The 13,986-nt window shown below is 56.2% G+C and overlaps 1 protein-coding gene across 15 annotated transcripts in view; it reads left to right on the plus strand.

Moving 5' to 3' along the window:
- The window catches only part of Rapgef1 (Rap guanine nucleotide exchange factor 1), a 99,725-nt gene that overhangs the window by 62,348 nt on the left and 23,391 nt on the right, over positions 1-13,986 (plus strand). For all 15 annotated transcript variants that reach the window (XM_063244149.1, XM_063244152.1, XM_023565418.2 and 12 more), the window contains 6 exons: positions 7,872-7,960; positions 8,285-8,437; positions 8,794-8,914; positions 9,176-9,359; positions 10,269-10,769; positions 13,596-13,798. In XM_063244149.1, coding sequence (XP_063100219.1) covers positions 7,872-7,960; positions 8,285-8,437; positions 8,794-8,914; positions 9,176-9,359; positions 10,269-10,769; positions 13,596-13,798 — 1,251 coding nt within the window. The remainder of the gene's footprint in view (positions 1-7,871; positions 7,961-8,284; positions 8,438-8,793; positions 8,915-9,175; positions 9,360-10,268; positions 10,770-13,595; positions 13,799-13,986) is intronic.

The raw sequence follows: 13,986 nt of genomic DNA on the forward strand, positions 1-13,986 counted from the left end.
CAGCAGTAGCTCCAGCCTCATCACTTGTTAGGAGGGATTGGGGGGCGCGTTTTAGAAGCGGATCACTTCTAAGTGAGTCCTGTCATCTGCCATTTCAACTCCTGGGTGCGTGCCTCGTGATAGCTGAGTGACCCTGGCCAGCTGAGGAGATTTTGAAACACTTGCCCTGCTGGCCTAAGGCACTGAAAGAGGAACAGAACAAAGTGTGGTGCGTGTGGGCACCGTTGCCATGGAAACATTAGTCTGACTCTACCAGCCCTTGGCAGTAACCCTGGCTCCGCCTCAGGTTACCTGATGGGTTTCACACCCACCTGCCTGCCCAGGCAATGTCCTCAGACATGCCACTCTCACCCTGCACGTACTCCTTGGCCTGTGGGGACACCCAGGCTAGGTGCACACCCAGCTTCCTGTCCTAGCAATCGAGGCCTTTGAAGGCCAGCATCCACAGGGAGCCGTCAGGGAGACGCTGCCATTCAGCCCTCACCCCAGGACTGCACTGTTGCGCTGGGCTCAGCTGCGGGAGGGGGCGGGGCACAACACGACACAACACGACACGTTACCATCTGCACCAAAAACACAGAATTACAGTGGCTATTGAAAGACACTTTGGGGCCAGATGCAGCAGTGCATACCCTTATTCATCTACTTGGGAGGCTGAGGCAGGAGGATCCCACATTTGAGGCCAGCCTGGGCAACTTAACACGGCCCTATTATAAAATAAGAAAAATTAGGCTGGGGCATAGCTCAGCACTTCCTGTGTGCAGTGCCCAGTGCCTCTAAATGAACTGTTCCCTGTCATATATGAGAAATCCAGACAGACCATGGAAGGCTCTTGTGACATTTCCAAACAGCATCGGGGGTAGGCTCGCTTCCCTGCTGTCCTGCGGATGTGGCTTCCACTTCGTGGAAGCTGCACTACCTCTAGTCCTCGTGACGGCGTCCCCGCTGGCGAGGACAGTGGTAACAGGAAGTTGTGCCTTTTCTCTGAGGAGGCTTCCCAGAGGGCCTCACAAATTCGGCAGTTTCGTGTCATTGGCCAGAGCCTTGTCACAGGTCAGCTGAAGCCCGTGAGGAAGTGGGCACCGCGGGCAGCAGCTGTCTGCACGCTGGCATTCCAGTAAAGCCCTCTTGCATTCTGTGCAGCCGGTTTTAAGATGCTTTACGAGGATCAATGTCGGATGTTTGCAGAAAGGAGAACGAGGAACAGGAACAAGAATCCTGGCCCCTATAGGGGCTGGGGATTTAGCTCAGCGGCATAGATACCTGCCTTGCAAGCAGGCAATCGTGAGTTCGATCCCCGGTACTGATAAAAAGGAAAAAGATCAAAAAATAAAAAAGGAATCCTGGCCCCACCGGGTTTCTCGCTGGACATGGTGCCCAGCTCATACCCGCTCCCTGCAACTCATAAGCTGACCCTGGTGTCTTGTCCTTCTGAACACAGTCACCAGGCCTGGCCCTAATAGCACACTGGTCTGAAAGGGCCAGACAGGGCTGGGGATTTAGCTCAGCGGCAGGCAGGCAGTCCTGAGTTCGATCCCTGGTACTGATAAAATCGAAAAAGACAAAAAAAAAAAAAGAAAGAAAGGGCCAGACAAGGTGCAGTGTAGCCTCATGGCCTCAGACTGTCTGTGTTGCATGCTCTTTTTTTCTTACTTTTGTTTAAGTTTATTTAATTTGCTGTACTGGGCAGTGAAGGCAGGGAGCACTGGGCCACATCTGCAGCCCCTTTTATATTTTTGAGACAAGGTCTCACTCAGTTGCCCAGGCTGGCCTCAGCCTCCCGAGGGGCCTGGATGATGGACGCTGGAAGTGGGGGGTGTGCCCCGAGAGGCGGGCCTTTCCATCACCTCCCCAGGCTCACGCATGCTTCTTTCCCCCGAGGGACAGCAGGAGCACACCGTGAAGTTTGTGTTCTGCCTTTGTAAACACTGTGGCACACCTGACCTTTCCACCGCCGTCCCACACCCCATACCCCAGGTTTAGGTGCTGGGCATGGACGTCCAGGGGCCGTCCCGAGCCCACAGACCCCACTCACGATTGTGCACTGAAGCGTACCAGGGCTACAGGGTCGGATACTTGCTAAGCCCGAGTTGTTTATCAGGACAAGAAACTTTCTTGAGTTTGGGGCACTCTTGCCGTCACCCTCAGTAACTCATTGGACGTAGCTCCAGGACTCCAGGAACAAGGGGTCCCAGAGGGGCAGGAAGCTTTTCTAACTGTTTTTGAACTAACTCTTCTGGCCCCAGAGGGCTGGCTTTGGCTTGTTAAGAATCACTGCTCCTCGTTGGGTGTGGTGGCGTGTGCCTGTATCCTAGCATTTGGGAGGCTGAGGCAGGAGGATTGTCCAGAGTTCAAGGCCAGCCTGAACCACAGAGCAAGACCCTGTCTCAAAAAAATGAAAAGCAAATATCACTGAAATCCTGAAAACCTGACACCTGGTTCTGCCTGGAGAAAAAGCTGTCAGGTAGTGTGTTTCTGCGGCCTGTGACTCAGAAGTGATCGGGCCTTTCGTGTGTGGAAGAGCACGGGTTTCCCTGTGAGCCAAGTCTCATCGGGGAGGTGCCCTCACTTTGCGCAGGGACTCCGGTAGCCACAGGGACAGCAGTGGGCATCCACACTACCAGCCCCACCAGGGCACCAAGTGGAAACATGGGCTGGCAGCCTGTTCAAGGCTCTGTGGCCCTCATGGCGGGGTCCCCGTGAGCAGTGCTCCCCTTACTGCGAAGGAAGTCCCCGCTCTGCTGGTCTAGCACTGTTGTGATGGGTGGATGGCGCCTGGTCCCTGTGGCTGGCAGAAACGTCCCCGCAGTGTTCTGGGGCTCATCTGCCTGACCTCACACGTCTTCCTCCAAAATGTCCGCATGCCGGAGGCTGAGAGGTGTCCAGGCCCATCTGGTATTCACAGAGGTTTCCAGGTGCAGGGAGAGGAAGGGTGGTTTGATGATGGTTTTATCAATAGAGGATTCCCATGTCACACAGTTACCACATCTCAAACCAGTATAGTGACACTTAGGGCACTCAGAGTCATTGGCCCATCACACAGTCACGGGACACAACGCTCTCAGAATAAATAGCGTCAACAGCCACCACCAGTGTGATCATTAGGAAGTGCATGCCTGTCCTCCCAGCACTCGGGAGGCTGAGGCAGGAGGGTCACAGTGAGTTCCAGGCCAGCCCTGACTACACAGAGACCCTGTCCCAAACAACAGAGTAACGATGACGATAATCAGAACCCGTTAGAGATTTGTATTATGCAGCTGTAGTAATAAGACACCACCCTTTCCTTCCCGGCCATCCTGTGGGGATGTATGGTCATTCTGCAGTCGCTTAGAACTTCATGCATAGCCGTGTGTTTCGGTTGATAGCTGACGCTCTATCAGTGGCTTAAGCATTTCTACTGCTTGAACCAGGAGAGAGGGGAAGAGGAAGAAGACTGGAAAATGAAACAACGCACCCACAGCAGAAAGTCTGCCCATAAGAATTGTGTGCGGCATAAGCTCCTGCCTTGTAAGCACACGGTCGTGAGTTCGATTCCGGGACCAATTAAAAAAAAAAGAATTGTATGTGAGACACTTACGTAAGTAAAATCACTCTCATTTCCAGGTCACACATCAGGGTTCTAGGATTTTGTTGTTTCATTTTTTAAACTACTTACGTGGCGTGGAATGGGCTCTCTCCTCCCCGCCGTGCTCTGAGCACCAGGCTAAGTCTCAATGTGTGTCAGGCTCTGTGCCACAGCAGCACCCCTACTGCCCACGCACGAGTGCCCACCACCAGCTGCACAGCGCCACAGTGTGGGTGTGTGGTCCCCAGCAGGCCCCAAGGGGCCTTTTCTGTGGGCGACTCCACCTGGCTTTCCATTGGGTTGTGACCCCTGTTCCAACTCCATGGCGAGTGTCAAGCCCTGTGGGCCTCCACTTGGCACTGCCTACATGGTCTGCAGCTCCCGCCTGGGAGTGGCACTTGAGGGCAGCTGGGCTGCCAGTGCACTGTGGCTGGGAGTGCGTCACCACCCTGCTACCTCTGTGCCTTGTGTGCCAGCCACCCTGCTGCTTCCCGATTGTGTCCAAGAAGGGGGACACTTCCTGTCTCTGTTGCTGCTGCTTGTCCCCACCTGGGAGTGGGCAGGAAGTTCCCTCTGCCGTGAGCTCCTACATTGCTGTGACGGTCAGCTTCCTGCTGGCCCGTGTGCCGCGTTTGGTGACCAGCCCTATCCTGGGCACTGAAGAAATCCTGAAGAGCAGTCTCTGGGGCCCACCTTGTAGCAGCCCCAGGGTGGGGTGCGGGCAGATCCTGCTTTTGTCTGAGAAGCCCACAGTGGTGCAGGTGATGAGGCAGCCTGCAGAGCTCTGCAGACACCTGGAGGGCTTTCAGGACACCCATCCTCGGTGAGCCGGTGCTGGGTCTCCTCTGCAGTCGCTGGCTGTGCACATGCAGTGTAGCGTACAGCCCTCCTGTCTCAGAAATGCTGCCTGCAGGAGGAGGCCTTGACCTGGGCCAGACCAAGACCTGTGTTGGGCAGGAAGGTTGGTGGTGAAGACAAGCCACCGCCTGGCAGCCTCTCTTCAGCCTCAGGCTGCAGAGCAGTGGAAGGGGGCACCTGCTGTGCCGACGTGTCCCAGTGTGTAGGCATGCTCGGACAGGTTTGCCATCCCTCATTAATCAGCTCCGGGCTACTTTCTGGAAGGGTAGCAGCCTGGTCCCAGGCGCTCACAACCTCCGCAGTTCTACAGGCCTCTCCGCTCCTCTGGCCCTGAGTGGGCTCCAACTGTGCTATCGTTGGGCCTTTGACCCCTCAGGCTGCAGGGCTTTCAGGACCAGCTGTCCCCATCCTCTCCTGCACCAGGTGCAGGAGGCCACCTCCCTCCAACTACTGCTACCCATCCCCACATAGGGTTCCGCCTGTGTCACCAGCTAGGGAGCTGCTTCTGGATGTGCACATTTGATGACAAGAAGCGTGTGGATTCCCCTGTCTGGCAGCCCCAGGTTCTGTGGCCCCACTGTCACATCCTCCCAAGCAGGCTTCGTGGCCTCAGCAAGATGAGCCTGCCTGTCTTACAAGGCTGTGCCTCAGAAATGTGTGTCCACTGAGGCAAGTGACAGCTGGGCCTGCCAGGCTTGTAGGGTCTCGTCTGGCCTACTCGTCTGGGTCTCATTTCCAGCAGTGCAGCAGGGAGCCCCGCCCAAGGACACTTCACAGCCACCCCAGCTCTTAATGGCCACACTGGAGTCTCATGGGGTCCCTGAGGACTTAGCTCCTCCCACCTACTTTAATGCTTCACTAGGGGCTGACCAGGCTCATCTTACTGGGACAACTGGCCTTTCCCAGGAGCGCACACAGCCCTGTTCTGCTCCCTGGACAGAGTCTGCCCCGGACAGTCCTCCACTGCCCACAGCAGACTCTCATCTGCCCTGGGAACCTCCAGCTTCCATGCTAATAACACAGACATTTTCCTGGAAGTTTCTGGGGTTTTTATTGATATCTTTGTTTTGTTGTTTTGGAAGGGTTGGGGTTGTTTATTGCTTGGAGTATTTTTGTTTTGGTTCAGTTTTTAGTTTTTTGAGACAGGGTCTCGCTCTGCGATTCAGGCTAGGCTTGAGCTCACTACCTAACCCAAGCTGGCCTCAAACTCATCATTATACCTGCTTCAACTTCCTGATTGCTGGAGTTACGGGCCTGAATATGTTCATGGTACAGACTAATTGCATTCATCTTACTACAGATATGCATTGCATCCTAATTATTCTTATTTCTCCTTCCTCTCCTGGGCATGAATCTTTGTAATATGTTAAGTTTGACTCTTTGGGGAAGATGTCAAATAATATATATATACATATATATATATATATTTCTCTTTTTTTTTTTTTTTTTTGTCTTTGTGAGACAGGGTCTCTATGCAGTTCAGGCTGGCCTTGAGCTCACTTTGTAGCCCAGGCTGGTCTCGAACTCACAACAATCCTCCTGCCTCAGCCTTCCGAGTGCTCGGATTACAGGCATGAGCCACCACGCCTGGCTTTTTTTTTTTTTTTTTTTTTTTTTAAGACAAAGTCTTACTACATAGTTCAAGCTGGCCTTGAGCTCACTTTGTAGCCCAGACTGCCCTCAAACTCATGGCAGTCCTCCTGCCCTAGCCTCCTGAGTGCTGGGATTACAGGCTTCCCCCACCAACCTGGCCAAATATCATTTCTATTTGTGGTTCTGGAGAACTCTCCTTACTGGTTGTTCCAGTTTACATTTCACCATCCATGTAAAAGGGACCCTTTCCCAGCTGCCTCGCCAGCATGCATTGGTTTTGTTTGATTGTTTGCTTATCGGGTACCAGGAATCAGACCGAGCGGCTCCCCAAGCCACTGCCGTGCCACTGGGCCAACTCCTGGGCCGTGGGCCGCTGGGTTCTTGATGCCGGAGTTTTGCTAGAGAAAGATAGAATCTCAGTGCTGTTTTGGTTTTCATTTTCCTAATGGCCTCAGATGCTGGGTGTTTTCTCGTGTATTTGTTGGCCATTTATAATTCTTTTGAGAAGTGTATTTCAATTACTCAGTTTCTGATTGGATCTGGAAGTTTCTATTCTATTACCGTCAAAGCTGAAACTCTTGTAGGATTATAACCCTGGTATTTACATTTATGAGTTTTTTATTGTGTTTATTTTGTGGTACTAGGAATCTGTACCCTAACTCATTTGATCTCCTTTTTTTTAAGCAAGATCTTGCTAAATTGCTGTCTGGGCTCCCATTTGAGCTCTTCCTGCCTCAGCCTCTCTGAATACTGGGGTTATGGGTAAGCACCACCACAAGCTATGAAGATCTTTGATATTTCTTTTAGTTTGTTCGTCCTTTTTTCCGGCTTTCATTTTTGAAAGAATCTTTGCTCTGAGAGGGACATTAGCTCTGCCTTGCCTGACCCCCGCCCACAGTGAGCGTCCATGGTCAGCACTGGTCTCCAGTCCAGCAGCCCACAGCCGCTGGTCCAGGGAGACCATGCTGTGTGGCCTGCTTGCATCTCTTGCTGCACCTCTATTTGACTTCTGAAATAACACTCCTGCTGCAGTGCCGAGGCCCAGGATGGCCAGCCCTGGCATGAGCAGGTGGTAGAGAGGACATAGGGCACAAGGTGGGGCAGGGCAACAAAAGTCCATAAAATTGATTACACAACAGATGGATGAAAATCATTAAAATGTGTCCTTCACGGAGTGGCTGCCTCTCACAGGCTGTGGGTCACAGCTCTGCCTTCAGAGAAGGTGGATTCGAGAGCACACACGCGCTAAGGTCAAGTCACCCCTGTAAGCCGGGAGGGCGGGGGAGAGAGCCGAAGCGATGGGCAGTTGTGATGTCTCCTTGGTCGGGGAGATCCTGATGGGGAGCTTGGGAGGCTGCCACCTGCAGGCTCCTCTTCCCTGTGCACCCCAAGTGCTCTGCATTCCCTCTTCTCACCCCAGCCGGATGCTTCTGAGCCCCTCCCTGCTGTTCTCTGGCAGCCACAGAACCAGCTGACCCTTGGCAGCGCTGTGGCACACGGCTCCTACCAGCATTAGAGAGCTAGAAACGCAGGTCGTCCTTGCCCACCCCACCGCACACCACATGCGGACTAGAGGGCTCTTACTGCAGGGAAGGCGCTGTGCTGCTGCCACAGTGATTTCAGGACAGGGACTTGCCCTTTCCCTTTGAGAGGAAGTGCTTGGCGCACTTGAAACTTCTTGACGTGCAGTGAAGGTATTTTTGGAGGTTGGGGACGTTTTGGGAAGTTGTGCAGATACCTAAAGCAGATAACCCTTGCATTTAGGGTGTGGGGAAGCACGTAGGCACAAACGCGAAGCTTGGCCTCTGGGAACAGCTCAGGGCATCACTGTTGCTCTCTGGCTCATTGGATGCAGGAGCTGGTCAGGCTGACCATCGAGAAGCAGGGCCGGCCGTCTCCAACCAGCCCAGTGAAACCCAGTTCCCCAGCCGGCAAGCCCGACGGGTGAGTGTGGTGGCGGGGCGGGGGCTGTGGTTCCTGCTGCTCCGAAGTGTGTGGTCCCCCATCGACATGCAGCCCTTCTTCGCCCTCTTGTCACGTCCCGTGGGACTGTTTCTTAAGGTGTTGCCTTCACCCGACAACCAGGTGGCCCTTCCTGACCATCCATGTTGTGGCTAGAACAGCCAGGGACTTGACTTGGGGCCCTTTGGGTTTTTAACGTCAGCTTCATCAAGAGGGGAAAGCAAGGGCGCTGGCCCGGAGCCCATCCTGGAGGTGGGGTAGGCCCTCTGGGGACACCTGTGACCCCACATTCCCTTCCCCTCATAGCCAGCCCGAGCTCCCCCTGAATGATCGAGAGATGGAGATTCTGAACAAAACGACAGGGATGTCGCCGTCAGCTGAGCTGCTCGCGGATGCTGCAGACGAAGAGGTTGCACCCCCCAAGCCTCCTCTGCCTGGCATCCGGGTGGTGGATAACAGGTGACAGCCCATTTCTCTAGCACCCCTCTGCTTGCGACACAGTTGGGGCACCAACGGGGAGAGCTGGGGGCTCAGTCCTCACTCCTCGGAGCCCAGGGTCCTTGCACATCCTGAGTGCTCTGTAGCGGCTCTCGTTTTGGCCCCTGGCAGGTAAACAGGACGGGGTTGCCCTGGGATTTGTTCTTGGGTGTTTACAGATTTCACCTTAGCAAGAAGGGGCTGGTGGGAGTTGAAATGTGGAAATTGGGTGTGGGGAGTCTGGGAAAGGGACCCCTCCTGTGTGCTATACCCTACCACTGCTCCAAAGAGCCCATGTTAACGGCATCTGGTTTGTCTGGACATTCGATGTCTTCCAGTCCCCCAGCACTGCCACCCAAGAAAAGGCAGTCTGCTCCGTCCCCTACCCGAGTGGCCGTGGTGGCGCCCATGAGTCGAGCCACCAGCGGCTCCAGTTTGCCCGTTGGAATTAACCGGCAGGTAATGTAGCCCCAGTCCAGGGGGGTGTGGGGTGAGGACAGCTGGGGCAGGGTTTGTAGGTGGCCACCCTTCTCTGCAGGGCAGGATGGACGCCCCACGAGGACATCATCCCTGGCGCACACATACATGCACTACTCTGTCCCTGCCTGTCCTCTGGTGTGGGGTCAATGACGGCCTCTGGCCTTGGCAGATCCCGGTCACAAGGCCAGTGTCTGCTGGAGTCTCGGGAGCCCCTCGAGTCTGTCCTCTTTTTGCCCCCAGGACTTCGATTTGGACTGTTACACGCAGAGGCGGCTGTCAGGAGGCAGCCACTCATACGGCGGGGAGTCACCCCGCCTGTCCCCCTGCAGCAGCATGGGGAAGCTCAGCAAGTCTGACGAGCAGCTGTCCTCCCTGGACAGGGACAGTGGGCAGTGCTCCCGGAACACAAGCTGTGAAACACTAGGTGAGCATGGCGGCTTCTTGGGACCATATGACTCTGGGCTTGAGTTCTGCCGACCTGGTCGTTAGCCAGGGTCACTGCCAGAACACTTAGTCCACATCCGGTCACCTCATCCACAAATACAGCTAACATCTGCCTTTCACAGAGGCACTTGGGGAAGGTCGCTGTCCTCTGGAGATGTGACCCCACCAGTGGTGCTCAATTGGTAGTGTAGGTGTGAGCTCCTGGTGGCCATGCTGCCAATGCTGTGGTCGGGCAGCTTGGCCGGAGCCTGCGGACACCGGGCTCTGTGTGTCCCCTGAGCACCGTCCCCACCTCTGTGAATGCAGTCAGCGGTAGAAGCAGCCCAAGTCCGGGCCTCGAGGCCAGCGTCACAGGGTGGCTGCAGGCCAGTGACCTGAACACTCAGTGCTGGGGATGCAGGGGCTGTGGCCTGTTCCCTCAGTGGACTCACCCTCAGCTTTTAAGCATCACTTCAGTGTATGAAGGCCCCAGCCATTTGCAAAGCTCTTTCTCAGGTGAGCTTTTAAAGACAAGGAACTCTAGGGCAAAGAAAAACTTCAAAGCAATATATCAAGATGTAAAGGGACGCTAGGGTCTGGCGCCGAGCTGAATTCTATGGTTACGCTGGCTTGCCGTGTTGCTGCCGTGGTCAGGTAGGTTAGGAATTTGAAGATAAGGGTGGGCAGAACAGGGGAGGTGCCAGCTTGGAGAGAGCTTAGCTGGCACCAAGCCCCGGGTTCCCGCAGCAGTGCACATGGAGAGGGAGCTAGGGAACGGCAAACACGGTGAAAGCAGGAGCTCAGAAAGGTGGGCAGGGGCTGGGGTCTCCACAGGAGCGGGGCCAGGCAGGGCCCAAGGCCACATTGCCATGTTCCCCTTGCGCTAACAGAGGGCCAACCATGATTGCAGATCACTATGACCCCGACTACGAATTTCTACAGCAAGACCTCTCCAACACGGACCAGATACCTCAGCAGGTGGCCTGCAACCTCAGCCCGCTGCCCGAGTCCTCAGGGGAGTCTGGGTCTCCGTTCCTCGGCCCCCCTTTCCAGCTGCCACTTGGCAGCTGTGCCCTGCCCGAAGGCCCCTCGGCCACAGGACTGCAGATGGACACCCCGCCCGCCCTGCCAGAGAAGAAGCGCAGGAGCGCGGCCTCGCAGACCACGGACAGCTCCGGCTGCCGAGTGTCCTACACACGGCACCCCTCACAGTATGACAACGTCTCAGAGGATGACCTACGGGGCTCCACTCCAGCACCGGCTGGCCCCTACTCGCCCTTCGCCGCGCTCCTTCCCTTGCAGCAGGGAGGCTCCTCGACACCCTTGGAGTTTGTGGGTGATTTCACCACTCCCGAATCAGCAGGCGACCCCGAGAAGCCACCTCCCCTGCCGGAAAAGAAGAACAAACACAGTAAGCTTGTCGGGCCCTGGGCAGGAAGTATGCTTCTCACGGAGTAAATGGTGCTGTGTTCAGTTAGTTTGGGACCCGAACCAGGCCAGGGCTTCAGAGGACACTTCAGGCACCTGTGGCCCTGCCAGGAGCGGGTGTCACCATTCAGATGGTCATCGTTTGGTGGCCATTCCCTGAAACCCAATAATCTGGCCTCTCCTTGTGTCTAAGTGAAGACCCAGCCTGGTCCATGGAGCCCAAGTGCTTCTCTCAGATGGCAGGCAGTGACCCTCTGCCTTGATCACACAGTGGTGGGAGGTGAGTGTCATGGTACACAGGCCCGTGCCATGCAGCATCTGCAGGGAGGGAGGGTGGGAGGAAGGTGTGAGCGGAACTTTACAGTGAGCAGAGCGGCTCCCCAAGGATCCCTGTTAAGGGATGTGCTGGGTCGATGCCAGGGGCGCACCGTCCTCCTCGGGCAGCACAGGGCCAGTAACGGAGCAGCCCCACACAGAATGCCTGGGATTGGACCGAAGGGGCTGGTGATGTTTTAGCAGATGATGTCCAGGTCCAGGGGTGGATTGGAAACTGAAGTGTGTATAGTTGGGTACTTTCCAGCTGTGAATTTACAGCACACTAACTAAGCAGGGTTTTGGGGGAATTCCATGTCCTCCTGGCTTCCCCATCTGCTCCCATAGCAGGTGTCACAGGTCCTGGGCTCTTGCCCTCCCAGTCCTGGCACCTTTGGCTTTCCCTGGCAGGATAGCAGTCACCATCCTGATGTGTGTGGCCAAGGTCAGCCCAGGGTCCAGCAAGCACAGCCACAAGCTAGGAGTGAGATCCGTAGACCGGAGGTCTGCAGGGAGGGCAGACCCAGCCTGGTCCAGCCCACAGGATAGGAGTCACCATGGGGCACCATGTCCTGGCTCCTCAGTTAGGGGTCCCCAGCTGGAGGAAGAGCTGGCTCCAAGGGCTGATGATGTCCCCCCATCTGTCATGCACACTTCCCCATCAGAACCTGGGCACAGAGTTTGCTGAGAGCAGAACGGTTCCGTTCAGACCCCACCCTCTGCCCCAGCCAGTGTGTGAGGACCCCAAAAGAAACTCCCTGCCTCTGTGCCATCTCCCTCTGCTCTTCCTGCAGTGTCTGACTTCCGGTTCCGGGAAGCCCGGATCCAGGTACTGGAAGAGTCTTCCCACTGCAGATAGCTGTGCTCCTTTCTTAGCATCAGCCTGTGTGGGAAGCAGCACGTCTGTGGGTAGCCAAGCCATCCCTGTCCTGCCACACGCTGACTTAAAGCTTTTGCTTCCCAGCCCAGGGACCTCGGCATCCCAGCTCCTTTGCCACCTTAGCTACTCTGTGAGTCAGTTCACTGGAACAAGCTCCTAGACAAGTATCCCGCTGCCAAGGCCATGGGAGATGCACGGGTATTTGGGTACTCTGCCATGGATGGTCCATGGGGATTGGAGGAGAGGCTTCTGCTCCAGGCCACCCTCCCCACTCCGTGAGGACCCGGGCAGCAGTGCACAGGGTCACCCAGCACCTACTGGCTCCAGCGGCAGCTGGGCTCAGATCTCAAACTCTGATGCCAGGAATGGGGAGACCACACCTGCTCCATGGAGCAGTGCCTGCAGGAATGAGGTCACGGAGATGCAATAGCTGGGCTGTTTTCTGGCTTCTCTAGTCCTCTGGAGGGGAGGTCCCTCGGTGGTGGCTGTCACCCTGCATGGACAGGAGAGACTAGCCTGCTGCAGCCATGAGACAGGCAGCTCCACAAGAGGCAGGAGCTTCACATTAGGCCACAAGGATGAGCTGGGCTTCCCACAAGGACAGCTAGGCTGGCCTCTGGGTGCAGGGGCTGGCATTTCCTGCACATCACAGATACGCAGCAGGACACACTCCGGGGCTCCCCTGGCTCCCAAGTCCCCAAGGACCTGTTTTCTCACACCAGTGACCCAGCACCACCCCAGCCCAGTACCCCCAGCAGAACAGGGCATGGAACCTTGCCAGGCCTGGTTTATAACTGAGCGCTTCCACCCACCACCCTCCTGCACCAGCCCTTCCCCGGCCGACTCGGGGCCCAGGCGTTATCTGCAACCTCAGCCAGCCCAACAGGCCCAGGAAAGGACTTTCAGGGGAACACTGCTCCCCTGCCGGGCATCCTTCACTGTCCCCAAGCTGCTGTGCTCTGCCATGACCATCATGTAGCCCTTTGATGTGCTAGAGGGCACCACATGACTGCCCACTCACTGTCCCCACAAGACCCGCTTCCCAACTGCCACATCACACTACTGTCTGTCTCCTATTGCTCCATGGGGAGCTCGAGCCCCATGAGACAGCTTTCCAATTAGTCCGGTGCAGTCTGGGGGCTTGCAGCAGGCTATGGGGTCCCTAGCCACCAAGCGCAGCTGAGGGGACTGCACATGGGGAGCTGGTGTGCAGCCTGAAGGCGGCCTGGGCCTGGAGCAGGGTAGCCTTCGGAGGGTTCCAGCAGCCCGAATGCAGCTGGAAACCCCAGGGCTCTGCAGGAAGGGAGCAGGGCTCCGCATGCTTTCCATGCCCCAGCTTCAGTTCCGGGGACATTTTGAGGTTTCAGCAGCACAGAGTGGAAAGTACAGAAATTTCCTGTGTCTCCCACGTACATGCACCCCACGGTCAACACAGCCACCAGAGCAGCACATTGCTGCTGAGGTGGAGCCACAGGGCCTCCCACAGGGTCCTGGGTGCAGGACATGAGTTTACAGGCATGCTTGAAACCCAAGGTGTCCCACATGGTGCCCTGCCCGAGGGTCCCTGTGCACTGCCTGTTCACCCCGCCCATGCCAGCACAACCTCTTTCCCCACAGTGCTGGCCTACATGCAGCTGCTGGAGGACTACTCAGAGCCGCAGCCCTCCATGTTCTACCAGACACCACAGAGCGAGCATATCTACCAGCAGAAGAACAAGATGCTCATGGAGGTGTATGGCTTCAATGACTCCTTCAGCAGCGGGGACCCCACACAGGAGCTGGCCCCACCGCCCGCCCTGCCCCCCAAGCAGCGGCAGCTGGTAAGCGCCCGCCTGCCTCACGTGCCCACCAGCACCACTGGGCACCCAGCGCCTCCTGACCATCCTGGCAGAGCCCTCCCCATGGCACAGGCTGCACGCAAGGGTCTGCCTGCTTTGCTGCTGGGCTCCTGTATGTCTCCTTTCTTCCTTGACTGCAACCTAGACCTCGTAGAAGGGAAGGACTCAGG

This window comes from Cavia porcellus, unplaced genomic scaffold, assembly GCF_034190915.1.
Source record: "Cavia porcellus strain 051 isolate PalLab524CR breed Dunkin Hartley unplaced genomic scaffold, mCavPor4.1 scaffold_49, whole genome shotgun sequence".
In the NCBI taxonomy this organism is placed as follows: Eukaryota; Metazoa; Chordata; class Mammalia; order Rodentia; family Caviidae; genus Cavia; species Cavia porcellus.